At 45.1% G+C, this 17,370-nt stretch overlaps 1 protein-coding gene across 2 annotated transcripts in view; it reads right to left on the bottom strand.

Annotated features, from left to right (window-relative positions):
* LOC120988657 (splicing factor SWAP) overlaps positions 1 to 17,370 on the bottom strand; it is a 186,405-nt gene that overhangs the window by 45,206 nt on the left and 123,829 nt on the right. Inside the window, exon 14 of one of the 2 annotated variants that reach the window (XM_040416260.1) lies at positions 1,641 to 1,902. In XM_040416260.1, the coding sequence (XP_040272194.1) occupies positions 1,641 to 1,902 (262 nt within the window). The remainder of the gene's footprint in view (positions 1 to 1,640; positions 1,903 to 17,370) is intronic. The other variant, XM_040416259.1, reaches the window with a different exon arrangement.

Genomic DNA, 17,370 nt, shown 5'->3' with positions numbered 1-17,370 from the left:
CTGTTTCTAAGCCAAGTGCAGATGCTATACATTCTGTGAGCATTTTATCTAAAACAAGGTTCATTTATTATAGTAGAAGAAATGGTATATATTATCTTGGATGAAAAAAAATTTGTTGCAGTCAAATGAAAAGTAAGCAGCATTTAATAAAAATAAAAAAAAATAAAAAAAGTAGAGTTTAAAGGGTTTCTATCACTTCGTATGACATAATTAGCTCTCAGACACTAGCGATCCGCTAGTGTCTGCTCTGGCCAACCATCCTAATATAACTGTTTATTGGGCAGCCGTTTTGCTAAAAAAATAACTTTTATAAATATGCTAATGAGCCTCTAGGTGCTATGTGGGCGTCATTAGCACCTAGAGGCTCCGTCTACCTTCATACACAGCCGCCGCCCAGCGCGTCCCTCCAGCCCGCCCATCTCCTGCTGAATGCGATCCTCCGTGTGACGCTACGGACGAATTCTCGCGCATGCGCCGTGCCCGGCTGTATTCGGCGCATGCGCAGTGAATGTCTGACGCTTCCCTGCTCAGACATCTCCACTGCGCCTGCGCCGATGACGTCATAGTGCTCCAAGGAACAGGCGCAGTGGAGATGTCTGAGCAGGGAAGCGGTCAGACATTCACTGCGCATGCGCCGAATACAGCCGCGCACGGCGCATGCGCGAGAATTCGTCCGTTGCGTCACACGGAGGATCGCATTCAGCAGGAGATGGGCGGGCTGGAGGGACGCGCTGGGCGGTGGCTGTGTATGAAGGTAGACGGAGCCTCTAGGTGCTAATGACGCCCACATAGCACCTAGAGGCTCATTAGCATATTTATAAAAGTTATTTTTTTAGCAAAACGGCTGCCCAATAAACAGTTATATTAGGATGGTTGGCCAGAGCAGACACTAGCGGATCGCTAGTGTCTGAGAGCTAATTATGTCATACGAAGTGATAGAAACCCTTTAACAGCTGAAAGTAGCACAGGATTACCATGTTGCCTTGACAAACCCTAGAACTGCTTCATTGTGCTTGCTTATGGGATCACCATGTAGATGCCCATAACATCTAAAGGACATAGGATTATCAAGACTACAGTTATGAACAGAGATAGAAATTACTGCACAAAATTGGTCAGCACTAGATTTCTGAAGAGAAACAAAGTGAAGCCATTATTTTTATATACGGTTATTATCAAAAGAGCAGGGCTTAGTGGGATCTGCTTGGCCGTGATGACCAAGGACATCTTGGCAGTAGGGCTCCAGTGGAAGAAAGCCATCTTTGGAATGGTACCTGGCTTTCACCTACCTCCCATGTCTCATTGAACCCTCATTCACACGTCTGATTTCCATCAGTGATTGTGAGCCAAACCAGGTGCGGCTCTAAACACAGAACAGGTGCAGATCTTTCCCTTATACCTTATGTCTGTGGAGGCTCCATTGCTGGTTTTGGCTCACAATCATTAATGGAAATCACTGACCAAAACACTGACGTGTGACAGGCATTAGTCTGCATGACCAGATGACTGAAAGGGAAAGGCCTTGAAGCACAAGACTCAAAGTAGTACTAAAGAAAGTAGCAGTGAAAATCATTAGCACTTCCAATCTTCGAAGAAAGTAACCACCCAAATATTATACTAATATACAAAAAAAAACATACCTGGAACGCCTAACTGTTCTGTAAGCTGTGGGAAGGGAATGCTTGACTTTTGAATGAGATCGGGATTTGGATTCATAATGAATTCTTGGAGATTGAGATCTTGACCTGGACCGCTTCTTCCTCCTCTTCTTCTTTTTCTCCTTTTCTTCATGTGGCAATTCACGAATTGGGGACCTTTCTGTGACAGGGTACTCTGTTGTAGGCACAATGATATCCTCTGGGAGCAAATCATAATTCTCAGCCTGAAACAGACCCAAAAAAACTGATGCATCAATATGTTATGAATATTTGGCAGGAAATCTCTTCTGGATACAGTACAGATTAACAGTTGCAAATGTAAGTTCTTCCAGACTATACCACTGATGTCCTATTACAACTCAAACATCTGAAGGATAAGCCTTCAATGTGAAAGTCTTCGCAAACTCTTTCCAGTTTTGAGGATGCTATGGTACAGGAATCTACAGTTTAGCACTAGAGCTACATTTTTGGGGAGCTGATGACAGACAGACACTGCATGTCTGCGCAGATATTCTGAACTCGGACAGCAAAATTCTTCTATAGAGCGAGTCAAAATTCGCAGGACACCCTTTTATTTCAGAACTGAAAGGGAAAATTAAATATCTGAATACTGCAGCAAGTAATGGGTGAGGGGGCCTATCTTTTAGGCTATGTCCAGAACATGGCCGCCATAGAAGGACAAATTTTTCCAATTGGAAGGGGGATTGCAGTAATCAGATTTGCAATCTCTCTATGTGCTTTAAAGTTAACATCACAGAAGGTTGTAAACTGTGTTCAGCACCAGGGACAACACAAAGTTGTTGTTGCAACTTTGTGTTGATAACCTTTGAACCACAAAAGATATTGCAAATCTGTGACTGATTTCTGAGAAAATTCCCTCCTTCTCCGATATGCTACATGACCTCCTTCCCAAAGGAAAAATTGGTCATTGATCCAATATGACTGCTTTCAAGATGGGGGCTATGTTCCAAACATAATCTGACGGATGGATGAAGACGTTAAAATTAATAACTTATTAATAAAATAGGGGGACATGTATCATAAATCCTCAATAATCTTAATGTGTGTATTAACATAAAAAACACAACTGATACCAGGTAGATACCAGGTAGGCGTAAGGGGCGACAAGTGAAAGGATTAGAGGCTACAGCAATTTAGACAGTTCGTTCTCAACAAGACCCTCTCATATTGTATCTGCCAACCTGTATCAGAAAGGTACACAAGTATTGTTTGGTGAACTCGTGTGTGGTTATTTGTTGCCACAATTTCACGGTCACCTGGTGCGGCCAAAAAATGAAACCAGGTAAGAGATAATTCTTATAAATGTATCGAGGTGCTGGTCAAAAAACAAGTAATTAACAGGCAATTTAGATATGGAGGATACGTTAGGTGTCATGATGTCATAAAAGCAAATATCCCTCCACACTGATCCAAACCAATATAACTAAGGCTTGGCAGGGCAACCTGGACACTCCTACAACGCACAGTGGTGGATATACCCTACAAACACCTTTATTGGTTAAATGAAGCAAGCAAATGAAATGTGATCATTTAATCCAGCAGGACGGACTGTACCCAGTCTAAACGTCCACTGGGCTTCTTTTTGAAAGACACGCTGGTCAAAATTGCCCCCTCTTGGTGATGGTCTCACAATTTCAATGTCCTGAAATAAGATGGAGTGCACATCTCCGGAGTGGTGTACGTTAATGTGGCGCACAATAGGAGTGTCAGCATTCTTCCTGATATCGTTCATATGTTCGCTGATTCTGCGACGAAATTCACGCATCGTCTTGCCAACATATTGGCAAACCACATACACAGGTGGCCAAATAGACCAAACCTCGTATCATTGGGGGACACAGGACCATGGGTATAGCTGCTTGCTGCCACTAGGAGATGACACTAGCCTAGAAAGTGATAGCTCCTCCCCTGCCAGGAGAGAGCAGGTCAGTTTTTAGCTTAGCGTCATAGAAGGCAGACCTCCCTGCATATTGCAGGGCGGCATTTTATTTAATTCTCTTTATTTTATTTTGATTTTTTCTTTCTCCTTAGAATGGGAAACAGTCGCCTAGCCTCTCTGTTTTCCCGGTTGCAAGAAAAAAAATACGTGAACCCTTTGGAATGACTTGGATTTCTGCACAAATTGGTCAAAAAATGTGATCTAATCTTCATCTAAGTCACAACAATAGACAATCACAGTCTGCTTAAACTAATAACACACAAAGAATTAAATGTTACTATGTTTTTATTGAACACACCATGTAAACATTCACAGTGCAGGTGGAAAAAGTATGCGAACCCTTGGATTTAATAACTGGTTGAACCTCCTTTGGCAGCAATAACTTCAACCAAACGTTTCCTGTAGTTGCAGATCAGACGTGCACAACGGTCAGGAGTAATTCTTGACCATTCCTCTTTACAGAACGGTTTCAGTTCAGCAATATTCTTGGGATGTCTGGTGTGAATCGCTTTCTTGAGGTCATGCCACAGCATCTTAAATCGGGTTGAGGTCAGGACTCTGACTGGGCCACTCCAGAAGGCGTATTTGCTTCTGTTTAAGCCATTCTGTTGTTGATTCACTTCTATGCTTTGGGTCATTGTCCTCTTGCAACACCCATCTTCAGTTGAGCTTCAGCTGGTGGACAGATAGTCTTACGTTCTCCTGCAAAATGTCTTGATAAACTTGGGAATTCATTTTTCCTTCAATGATAGTAATCCGTCCAGGCCCTGACGGAGCAAAGCAGCCCCAAACCATGATGCCCCCACCACCATACTTCACAGTTGGGATGAGGTTTTGCTGTTGGCGTGCTGTGCCTCTTTTTCTCCACACATAGTGTTGTGTGATTCTTCCAAACTACTCAACTTTGGTTTCATCTGTCCACAGAATATTTTGCCAGTACTGCTGTGGAACATCCAGGTGCTCTTGTGCAAACTGTAAACGTGCAGCAATGTTTTTTTTTGGACAGCAGTGGCTTCCTCTGTGGTATCCTCCCATGAAATCCATTCTTGTTTAGTGTTTTACGTATCGTAGATTCACTAACAGGGATGTTAGCATATGCCAGAAACTTTTGTAAGTCTTTAGCTGACACTTTAGGATTCTTCTTCACCTCATTGAGCAGTTTGCGCTGTGCTCTTGCAGTCATCTTTACAGGACGGCCACTCCTAGGGAGAGTAGCAGCAGTGCTGAACTTTCTCCATTTATAGACAATTTGTCTTACCGTGGACTGATAAACAGCAAGGCCTTTGGAGATACTTTTATAACCCTTTCCAGCTTTATGCAAGTCAACAATTCTTAATCGTAGGTCTTCTGAGAGCTCTTTTGTGCAGAGGAATCATTCACATCAGGCAATGCCTCTTGTGAAAAGCAAACCCAGAACTGGTGTGTTTTTTATAGGGCAGGGCAGCTGTAACCAACACCTCCAATCTCATCTCATTGATTGGACTCCAGTAGGCTGACACCTCACTCCAATCAGCTCTTGGACAGGTCATTAGTCTAGGGCAGGCATGCTCAACCTGTGGCCCTCCAGCTGTTGCAAAACTACAACTCCCAAACAGCCTACAGCTATCAGCTTACAGCAGGGCATTGTGGAAGTTGTAGTTTTACAACAGCTGGAGGGCCGCAGGTTGAGCATGCCTGGTCTAGGGGTTCACATACTTTTTCCACCTGCACTGTGAATGTTTACATGGTGTATTCAATAAAAACATGGTAACATTTAATTATTTGTGTGTTATTAGTTTAAGCAGACTCTGATTGTCTATTGTTATGACTTAGATGAAGATCAGATCACATTTTATGACCAATTTGTGCAGAAATCCATATCATAGGTGCCAGTGGCTGAAGGGGTGACCCTGCTGGTTCTGCCGGATGGAGAAGGAAGTGGACAGCATCAAGAGGATGAGTATACCCCCCCTCAGTGTGCATATCGGGCATTGGTAGAGGGATTCACTATATCCCTCTCGGTCAATGTACTCTTTATTAATACTCCCCGGGGGCCCAAAGCTATGTTTATTACACATGGGCCGCCCGCCTATATGTGCGGCGGGAGGCCGCTCCTGCGCACGCTCCGATGAACGCTCTGTCCCTATGGCTGAAAATAGGGTCTGCCGCGGGTAGCAATGACTCCGGCTCTGGTCCTACTTTTTCCGGCGGCCGACCGACATACTCAGCGGTCGGCCGCGGCTCAAATTTAGGCCCCGGCTTCACAGCTGGAGAGGCCGCATGTGGTACCTTCCTCTGAGGGGAAGTGGCGGGACTTCGCTTCATGCCACTGCAGCGGGCGGTTCCTTTTCTTCCCTCGCTTCTGTTGCTGCAGCCGCTTCTCAGGAGGAGCATAGGACCTGGGTAGCCTCTGTTTGCTGGTAGGACGTTTCTTTACTCCCTCCCCAGCCTTGAGTCGGTCATTTAGGCTAATTCTGAACCCACCAATGACCCCCGCCTGCCTATTATTACGCACTTTGCATGTACTATATGCAATCTGAAATTCCCTCGCGGTCAGTCGGACCCTGTATGCTCCGCATGCTCTCAGTCTGGGGTAACACTGCCCCCCAGCCTATGCAACCACATGATCGCTCTGATTCTGTGGAACCGGGCTGGGCACGTTCTCTATCCGGGGCGGTGGAGGACCTCACTAAAATATCCCAATCCACCCTATCCCTCATGGGTTGCTTGGTTGATAAGTCCCCACCAGAGCAGTCCTCACTTTCTTTGGGCGAACCCCTTAGGAGCAGGTCGTTACAGAAGCGACCAGAGCAGGAGAACATTCCTCATCTTACATCACTGCTCCCCCCCCCCCCTCCCTTGAGTCACGATCGGATATATCCTCCATTCCTGGGGAAGTCCTGTCCGAAGGGGAGATTGCCGATTCACTATCTGACATGGATTCAGAACAATCTTCTAACATTGCTTCCATGGTGGATAGCCTAGTAATGGCAGTCCGGGACACCTTCCAGGTTCAAGACGACCCTCCCTCCACTAGTCAGGGAGTGTCCTTCCTCCGCTCCAGGCAAACTCCAAAAGTGTTTCCCTTGCATGACCACTTCCCTTGCATGACGACCACCCAGATCGTCGCTATGCCCCGCCTAAGCGACATGATTTACTATATTCCTTCCCGGCTGAGTCTGGCCAAAAACACCGCCATTGCGGTAGCCGACGGCTCCTCCCTCCAGGATCCAGTAGACCGTTGGATGGAGGCAGTGTCTAAGTCCCTGTTTGCAGCAAGTGGCTCAGCTCTGTGTCCCATTTTCGCCTCCGCTTGGGTAGCTAAGGCTGAATGGGCGCTCAGTTTGCATCAGGGTCTGGTGACGGACCTCCTCCTAGCGGAGCTCCAGTTCCAAGCTCTGCAGATTGGTCAGGCAGGGAAGTACCTTTGTGAGGCTTCCTTGGACACGGGTACTTTAGTTGCCCGCTCTTCCGTCCTCACCTTACGGCGTGAGCTCTGGCTCAAGGTATGGGCGGCGGATGCCTCTTCCAAACACGCCCTTTCAGGTTCCAGTTTGTTTGGTACCCGGCTGGATGAGAATCTCAGAGGCGACGGGCGGGAAGAGAACTCACCTTCCCCAGAGTAAGTCCAAGGGCACCCCTCGCGCTAGGTCATCGTTTGTACCAGGACATTCCTTTCGCCGCACCTTTGGTACGCGGCCAGCTTCAGTGGTGTCTCCTGCTGCTACCGCACATGAACAGAAGAAAAGGCAGTTTTTTAAGCCTCAATCGGCCTGGAGGCCCATCAAACAGGAGATTTGGCGGGCCCACATCTCAGACGCATGGGCACTCAAAGTAGTCACATCAGGTTACAAAATAGAGTTTACCTCCCCTCCCCTCCCCCGGAGTGCTTCTTCCGGTCCCAAGTACCCAAGGAGGCAGAAAGGGTACCTTCGGGTTCAACACTTCCGGATGGAGTCCCTTCGCTCAGTCATTGCTTCACTGGACCAGGGAGAATTCCTTTCCTCCATAGATATTCAGGAAGCGTACCTAAACATCTCCGTCGCCCTGGCGCATTCTCCATTTCGCTTTAGGGCTCTATCACTTCCAGTTTGTCACCCTCACCTTTGGGGTGGCAACGGTACTGCGAGTCTTCACAAAAGGTCCTCGCTCCCCTACTTGCCCTGCTTCGTTCCAGGGGCATCACCTTGATTCCTTACCTGGACGACATTCTGGTCAAGGCGGCTACCTTGGCTCAGAACGAGGCCAGTCTTCATATCACCTTGGATATCCTCACTCCGTTCAGTTGGCTGGTGAATTTGCAGAAGTCCTCACTGGCCCCTGCTAAACAAATCACGTTCCTGGGGATGACCCTGGACACTGAGGAGGCGTTGATCCGCCTCCCTGTGGACAAACAGCTGGCACTCCAACGGTCAGTTCATCTGCTTCTCCATTGCAAACCCCCATCTATCCGTTGCTGTATGCAAGTCTTGGGGGGCTATGGTCGCTTCCTTCGAGGCGATTGCATTTGCACAATTTCACTCCCGTCCGCTCTAATTGGCGATCCTGACTCGTTGGGACAAATCTCCAGAGTCCCTGGACCGTCACATTGTTCTGCCCACACAGGTGCGTCTAGCTCTCAGGTGGTGGCTCCGGACCCTGACTTTGCAGTCGGGGGAAGTCTTTTCTCACGGTCTTGTGGACGACCATTACTGCCGATGCCAGCCTTCAATGATGGGGAGGAGTCTTCCCTCCCAGGACGGTCCAGTGCTTATGGTCTCAATCGAAGTCCAAACTGCCAATCAACATCTTGGAATTCCGGGCCATTCGACTCTCCCTTCTCCATTGGGCCCCTCTCTGGAAGGGCCAGCAGATATGGATTCAATCAGACAATGCCACGGCTGTGGCTTATATTAACCATCAGAGGAGTACCCGCAGCCCTGCGTTGATGAGGGAGTCATCAAAAATCCTGAGTTGGGCGGAGTTACATGTCCCAGCTCTTTCAGCAGTGTTCATTCCGGGAGTGGAGAACTGGGTTCAACCACAAACTTCCCACCTTCTCTCGCACAAGAGATTCCAAGGCATGCGCCGCAGACGCTTTGGTAGCGCCGTGGGACGGGTTTTCTCTAGTGTATGTGTTCCCGCCTCTCCTGCCGCGTGTTCTACGCACGATCAGGACGGAGGGCATCCAGGCGATGCTCATCACCCTGGACTGGCCTCGTTGGGCGTGGTACTCAGACGTCGTCCTTCTCCTAGGGGATGCACCGTGGCCCCTACCACTCAAGGCCGATCTGCTCTCTCAGGGACTTGCCTTCCACCAGCATTTACAGTCGCTACGTTTGACGGCGTGGCTGTTGAAACCACCATTTTAAAACAGCGAGGTTTCCCTGATAGGGTTATTCAGACCATGATCAGAGCCAGGAAACCAGCCTCATCCAAAATTTACTACAGGACTTGGAGGTTCTATCTGGGCTTCTGTGAGAAACGTAATCTCCCTCCACTACGCTTCTCTCTTTTCTGCAATCTGGTTTAGAATTGGGACTTGCCCTTAGCTCAAGTGTCAGCGCTGTCCATTTTGCTTCAGCGCCCTCTGGCTTTGAAAGGCCCGGTTAAAACCTTCCTTCAAGGGGTGGCTCATGTTATTCCCTCCTATCAGCCTCCCTTGCCTTCTTGGGATCTGAACCTCGTGCTGGGTTCACTCCAATCAGCTCAGTTTGAACTGCTACGGACAGTGTCCCTCAGCTATCTTTCCTGGAAGGTTGCATTCCTGGGGGCTATCACATCCATCAGGCATGTCTCAGAGCTGGCAGAGCTTTCCTGTAGGGAACCTTTTTTAATCCATAAGGATAAGGCAGTGCACCGTCCCATACCTGCCTTTCAACCGAATGTAGTCTCTGCCTTCCATGTTAACGAGGACATTGTCCTCCCTTCCTTTATCCCAGCTCCCTCGCATCCTAGGGAGCATTTTCTTCACAAGCTTGACGTGGTTCGAGCTCTGAGAATCTGTCAATCTCTAGCTCCTTCCGCCGCACGGATGAGTTATTCGTGCTTCCTGACGGACCTTGTAAGGGATGCGCAGCTTCCATATGTGACGGTTGCCAGGTGGATACGCTTAGCAATCACTGAGGCATACCGTTCCCGGGGCAGAACTCCGCCCCCTGGAATCACTGCCCACTCAACCAGAGCGGTTGGCGCTTCCTGGGCCCGCTTCCATCATGCATCAGCTGTCCAGTTGTGTAAGGCTGCAACGTGGTCTTCCTTACACACGTTCACGAAATTCTACCAGGTGAACTCCCTGGCGTCGGCAGATGCTGCCCTGGGTTGTAAAGTCTTGCAGGTAGCTGTGTCCTGAGCGTCCGCGAGGGAAGTTTTTGCATGGGCAAGGATTGTTTTTCCCTCCCCTTGGACTGCTTTGGGACGTGCCACGATCCTGTGTCCCCCAATGATACGAGCGAGAAAAGGAGATTTTTGTGGACTCACCTGTAAAATCTCTCTCGCTGAGTTCATTGGGAAACACAGCGCACACCCATTGTTTTCTCTATTGTTACCGCACATGGCAGCGGTTATCGGTTGGGGTTGTTTTTGTTCGTACCTACTGACGTAGGCGGTGTTCTCACTGTGTTGTCAGTTCTTTTCTGCTACTCCTACTGCTTGGGCACAAACTGATATGCTCTCTCCTGGCTGGGGAGGGTATAGCTGGCGGGGGAGGAGCTATCACTTTCTAGCCTAGTGTCGCCTCCTAGTGGCAGCAAGCAGCTATACCCACGGTCCTGTGTCCCTCAATGAACTCTACAGGTGAGGAGTCCACAAAAATCTCCTTTTTCCCTTTTGTTTCTGAAATAAAAGGGTGTCCTGAGACACTTGACTCACCCTGAATAATAAGGCAGAATTAAAAGGGTCATGCCACCCTTAAATATCATATTTATTGAATGTATCATAATTTATGTTTGCCACTGGCATGTTGCTAAAAAATTATCCAGAAGTTATATAACTAGAAGTTATGAAATTATTATTATTTTTTTAACAGTATGGTGCTAACTGGTGTATAAGTGTATAGCAATGTGCGCATTCATCTAAAGAGCAGAGTGCTAAAGGACACACATGCTCAGTCAGTGACTCTCCCCACAATCAGGTCTAGGCATAGTGATCCTCTTTTAAAGGCTTTCTGCTCTTGCCTAGGTAGGAGCAAGGCAGTATATCTGAGAAAACCCCTGCTGAGGTAGAAATAAGAAGGGACTATACAGTCACCTTATATAAGCCGTATTCTTATCAGTTTGATAAGAATTGAGCTATAATGAGTGTTTATGAGGACAGGAGACCAGAGATAAGAGCTAAACAATAGCCATCAGATGATAGGATTCAAAGAAAACCGAAATTGCCTATTAATTATCTATTACTGTGAACAAATGAACCAGCTCCTCATTGACCAGTTCCCAACACAGCACCCAGCCGACGCTCATATGATTCAGAGAGTTGATGTCCTCAATGGAGCTGCTCTGTTTGTTACATATTTAGATTATTTTTAGCCTCCTGGCCCCTTCTAAAAGGTCTTCAGTGTGCTGTACGAATGTACAGCTACTTCAGGAATGCGGCCAGGTACCACTAACCTACTACATTAGAAGGGATTAAAGGGGAAAGAACCTCTAAATACCTCGCTACACAGCCTGCTCACAGACTGATTTTTTAATCCTGAAAATTTTTAATAAAGATATACTGAAAATGAGTAAAATGCAACCATAAAAAAAAATAAAAATAAAATAAATAAAAATAATTGTCCTGAAGGTCTCCATAGCCTTTAAGAAGCCATTCACATGAGCTGATACACAGGGAACCATGCAGCAATAAACCTCTGTGTAAGGGGATGAACTATCGTTACTGCGATCATTCATCCCCAATAAAGATTCATTGCTCGTCAACATCAAACCCTTGTTTACACAGGGGGCAACAACTTGGCCAATCCTCGGCCCAAGTCAAAAGACCCCAAGACACCGCATGTAAACAATTCTGGTGCGTCAGATAAAGTATCTGATGAGATACAGTTTTGGTGCAGTTTGGTACATGTTCATTTTACGTTTTGGAGAGGCTCTGATATACCGAGATGTGCACTTTTATTGAACAAATGAAAAGAAAAACATAAAAAATGCTCTATGATTCATTTACAGGTTGAAAAAACTAAGCTGGGCTAAATTTTGGAGAGTTAAAAGGGGTTGTCCGAGTTATGAAAAAAAATAATATAGCACTGAAAATCTGATATATAACTGAGCTAAGGAAGTTTTATGCAAAAAAAATATATATCTATTTCCTAATTTCCCTGGTTCTTTTCTGGCCCTTTGTTTACATGCAATAAAAACAAACAAACAATCTCTGCCCCTCCCCCTGCTCTGCTAAGGGAGTGGATACAAGAGCTGCCCTGAGTGACATGTCTGCCTGCTGGGGGACTCTGCAGCATGTTGTATGTGTAGGACTACAAGTCCCAGCTGTATAATGACACTGCTAAGGGAGTGAATACAAGAGCTGCCCTGAGTGCTGGGAGAATCAACAGCAACTTAGTGTAGAACTACAAGTCCCACTTGTATAATGACACTGCTAATACACACAGGATCTTCCCCCTACCTTCTTGTGCAATGCTCTCTCTAGTATGTCAGCTCCAGTGCCCAGCATTGTTTCCTCACTGCCTGCAGAGCTAGCCAGTATGTGCAGCTGAAGGGGTTAAGAATCCTAGCAGAGTAGACGGCAGTGGAAGGGGGGGGGGGGGCGTAACCAGCACAGTGACGTCTTGTTTACAGGCTTGTAAACGACCTTTATCAGAGCAGGGAGAGAAGCTGACATCACAGGTCATGTGACCCTCAGTGAAATCTGAGAAACCAGGCACTGGAGATATTGAGTTAATTGGAAAGCTGTTACATTTGCTTAGTTAGGAACATAGAAAGCACAAAAAAATAACTCAGACAACCACTTTAATTAAACAAGGTTCTTTAAAAATAGAGAAAAATGGCAGATGTCAGACTGTGACATTTACACATCCCTAATCTTTCCAATTCCTCACACATCCAATCTACTCCTAGATATCAGCTTTATGACCAAAGCAAAGTCTAGTTAATTTCCAGAAAAAAAAAAAAAAAAAAAAAGCATGAACAGAGGCCAAAACTTCAGTGACTGCTAAACCATTAACTAAGATCCTTTCTAATCTGCAGCAAAATGTTCAAAATTAAATGTAATGGCAATGGCTCAGCGGGGCAGTAGACAATTCCCTAAGCTCATAAATGAAGCATTTAAATGTATCTAATTAAACGCATACCCTTAATCTTTGGAAAGGACTAAAATATATTATTTATACCCCAGTATTTTATAGGCATAAATATTTTATGCTATTTTATAGTTCCATGACAGTAATTTGGTAGAAAGATTTTTGCCCTAAAATCAACAGGTTATTCCAGATCCACATCTACTACATCCATCAAGTCTTTATTAATGGGATCCAAATTCTTTAATTACATATTAGATTTATTCCCTATATATTATATAAATAGTTTGGTCCACTGCGTGTTTTCTCAAGTATTTGATTCCAGTCCAGGGCTTATGAAACACCTTCCTACCTATATATTGGGGCAAAAGAAAGCAAACATTTAATTATCTGTGTGGCTACCGAAGAGGGGACTAGGAGCCCCAAAATGCGTTTAGCCCAACCTAGCCTTACACAACTATTTGGCAAGAGACTGATCTCCTCATTGATTTATTGGAAACAATGGCGTTACCCATTTGTTTAGTTCTGTGTGTGTTAAATCTGCTTCCAACAGGACTTTACCCATCATTTCTGAAGCATCTGGCAAGTGAAGTATTGACCAAGTACTGGATCAATGTGGAGTGCCACTACAGAGCTAGGCCAGCCAATTACCAGCACGGAGCATGCCGGTCGAATGCCCGTACCCGAGTATGAGCGCTTCCACCTGAATATCTGCTTACAGAATTAAAAAAGGAATTGTAAATGCAGTGTCCGGAGCCGTTAAGTCTCAACATATTCATATGCAGAGAGAAATTTATGTCAAGATAGACGTGGTGAGCGCTGCACTATACATTGCACTGTGATAAACCTGCAGTGATTGGTATATCAGACACTAGTGCGGAGACAGCAATTAAATACAAAGCTGCTAACTGACAAACATATTTCTCAATACTGTGACTATATTGCTAATGATTTATCTTTTTTTTTTTAATCTACTTTGATCATTTGCTGCTGGGCCCGCAGCTTATATCGTTTTGGACTGTCAATATATTTGTATTTTTATTGTGGTTACTTTTGTTTGTGTTTATTTTTTTTTACTACCTATTAAGGCTCCATTCAGACGTCCGTTGAATGGTCCGGATCCGCACCGCAATTATGCGGAACGGGAACGGACTCATTTCCGCACCTCCGTAATAAAAATAGAACTGGTCCTATTCTTGTCCGCAATAGCGGACAAGAATAGGCATTTTCTATTATAGTGCTGGCCATGTGCACATGGCCGGTGTCAGTGTTTTGCGAATCCGCAAAACACTTGCGGACGTGTGAATGAATCCTAATACATACATTATATATGCCTAGAGCAGCTCACCATCATTTCCTTTGCATAAACTCATTCTTCTTCTGTTGGCATCAGATTAATGAGAATCCTCGGCATATTTTGTTCACAATATATCCAAGATTTCTCAAGTGGGCCGTCCCTTTTTTATAGCTAGGAGCTGGGGAAAAGGGCCCCTTTTTTTACTACTTTACCTAGAAGGGTATAAATGGAATTATGCTGCATGTTCTCATCAGTGGCATGTCTATTTATGCTGCAGGTAACCCCACTTCTGACTTTCCATAACGGAAATCCTGCAAGACTCACTACGCAGAAACATACCCTTAGAAAATCTGCACAGATATCTGTGCGTTTCCACATAAAAAAAAAAATGCCTGTATTCGGCCTCTTTCACATCTGAGTTATAGGTCTCCGGCAGACTGTTCCAGGATGCGGCATTGCTGGATGTTACCGCCTTCCCCACTGGCTATAATGAGATTCGGAGGATACAAAGAGCGCTACCTGGAAAATATACTGGGATTTGGCTGGACAAAAAAAAAAAAAAAAAACATTTTTTTGTCCATCCAAATTCCAGCACATTTGCTGGGCAGCAGCTGGATCCCACTGTAGTCAGTGGGACCAACGGGCAAGCATTAACATCTGGCTATGCCAGATTCGGAGAGCTCCAGCAGGCTGACCTCTACTACTAGTGTGAATCTAGCCTTACTTGTAGTTTTTGATGCGGATTTACCACAGATCTCACCCTTCCATTGAAAAGGATGAAAGAACCTCACAAACAATTGACATGGTGAGGAATTTTTTGGGGGGGATTTCACCTTTTTAAGTGCAAGGGTGAAATTTGTAGAAAATGCACATCAAATTTACACCAAAAACTGCAAGTAACACATACTGTTTTTTTGGTGCGGAAACGCACAGAAATCCACAAAAAATAAATAAATATTTTTTGACATCTGCACTAGTGGACAGGTACACTTCTGATGTGTGGTAGGACCCTCACCAATCTAATAATTATTCCCTATCCTGTGGATAGGGGAAAACTTGAAGGGGTTGTCCCACAAAAAAATATTCTACAGTTTTCAAACCAGCACCTGGATCTGAACACTTTTGTAACTGCATGTAATTAAAAAGTTATTCAATAAAATGTATTTGTATAGTGCCACTTAATTTCTTATTTTTTTGTTCGGCTCACTGAGAAGGCCGCACATGCTCAGTTTCACCCTTCAAATGCCTTCTGAGCTGTGATAGGAAGAGCAAGGACACGCCCCCTGAGCTGTGATAGGGAGAGCTAAGACACACCCCCTTAGCTGCAGCAGAAAAGACACTCCCCTTGGGCTGTCAGCTTGATACAAATCTAGCAGAGCAATGAATGGGGAGATCTCTGGATCCATGTGAGGTAAAGGGCTGGTTCTAGCTTTGTTAGAAAAGAAAGAGACTGTCAAGTAAAAAATGAAAATCAGACATCATATAGTACATTATTCATGGGAAAACCCCTTTATTGTAACCGGAATACCCCTTTAATGAAGGCCAGGGATTAAGAGGATTTTATGGCTGTGATTCAATAGCTGCAATGCTTTTTTCTCAGTAAATAGCCAGAGCACTTCATGAGGACTATGCTCAATTAAGAAAATGTTTTCAACTGTTTGGCAACAATCACCATAATGTGCAAATCAATAGCCAGCTCGTAATATATCACAGCGAGAACAGAATTAATACATTTTCTTTGGTATAAGAATACTTTTGTTTAATGTACAAAATATTCCAATAAGGATAAAAATGGATAGCAATCACAAAGGACGCCAGCTCTTCAGCGTGTCTTCATCACGTGTGATGTTTTCGGGGACACGCACCCTCACTAGACTGTACGGCCTCCTTGGCAAGCTTGCCATTCCCATAAAAACTGACTGTACCCACTGCTTTCAGTGGGATGGGTTTGTGATCTCGTACAGGAGACACACAATGGCAGAGATTAGAACTAGAGATGAGCGAATTTCATGTTATGAAATTCATTCACGTTTCGTTTGGTGGTAAAAGCAGAATTGCGTTATGGATTCCGTTACCACTAACAGCCAAAAAGGACCTAATCTGGGTTAAGGTGTATACCTAGCCCCATTCAGATAGCCACTGGGGATTATTAACTAACTTGACCCAGATTTACAAATTTACAATAGCTAAATTTATTTTTGTATATAAAACTTGGAGCACTAAATAAAGTGTTTTAAAATAACTGTTCGCTGCGTACAGATTTCTTTTTGCAAATGGTGCCTACAGTGGAGATGTGCACTCTCTCCACCCCACAGCAGCAATACTGCCAGCCTTGTAACAATAGCAGTGAGCCCACTGACTTACTGAAAGGATCTGGACTGACTGCTATCTACTAACATGCTTATAAATGAAGCTGAACTGAGCTGTACGCAAACACATCTAAAACTTAAACCTGCCCCCGACATGTTTCGTCACCAACCTGGCCTCCTCAGGGGTTAACGGGCAGACTTGGAGCCAAACGCCACTAACTCCCCTGCATAACGGAAACGGGACGGATCCGTTTTGTAGCCCATAGACTTCTATTATGACAGAATGACTAAAGGAATGCCTCTAAAGGTGGTACCGGAATCCATAACACAATTCTGATTTTACCACCAAACGAAGCATGAAAGAATTTCTAAATATGAAATTCGCTCATCTCTAATTAGAACACATGAATGGTTATGGTGGAGTTTGCTGCAAGAGTGTCAGATCTACAGTTACTACTCGGGCATACCAATCCTTATCTTTTTGTTAGCCTTATGAGGTTATTTTTTTTGATATGGGAATCAATGGGGATGCCTATACGGTGGCATTCATTAAAAGCTTCCACTGAAGGTACTGCATACATTGGGAAATGTTCCAGAAGTATATCTAACAAACTAAAAAAAGTGAATTGACTAACAGCCAGTTTTTACAGTTCTGATATCAGAAGCCAGCAACCTTCAACAAAGCAAAATGAGACAGAATGCAGGAAAAGTACACGTCTTTGAGTCACATTATTATGACCACCAGCTAATATCCAGCATGGACAGCAGCTGGATGGGCTAGGAGTGACTCAATAAGGTTGTCACAGGCATCTGGAGCCCTGCTGAGTGTAGTGCATCCCACAGCTGCTGGACGGTGCGTGGGGGAGGATCCATAGAGCGAACACAGCGATCGAGGTGGTCCTTGAGATGCTCAATTGGTTTCAAGTTTAGGGGGCCAAGGTAGT

The sequence above is a fragment of the Bufo bufo genome, chromosome 2, assembly GCF_905171765.1.
Source record: "Bufo bufo chromosome 2, aBufBuf1.1, whole genome shotgun sequence".
Taxonomy (NCBI): domain Eukaryota; kingdom Metazoa; phylum Chordata; class Amphibia; order Anura; family Bufonidae; genus Bufo; species Bufo bufo.
Note: the sequence above shows the minus strand (reverse complement) of the source record. Positions and strands in the feature narration are given on the sequence as shown.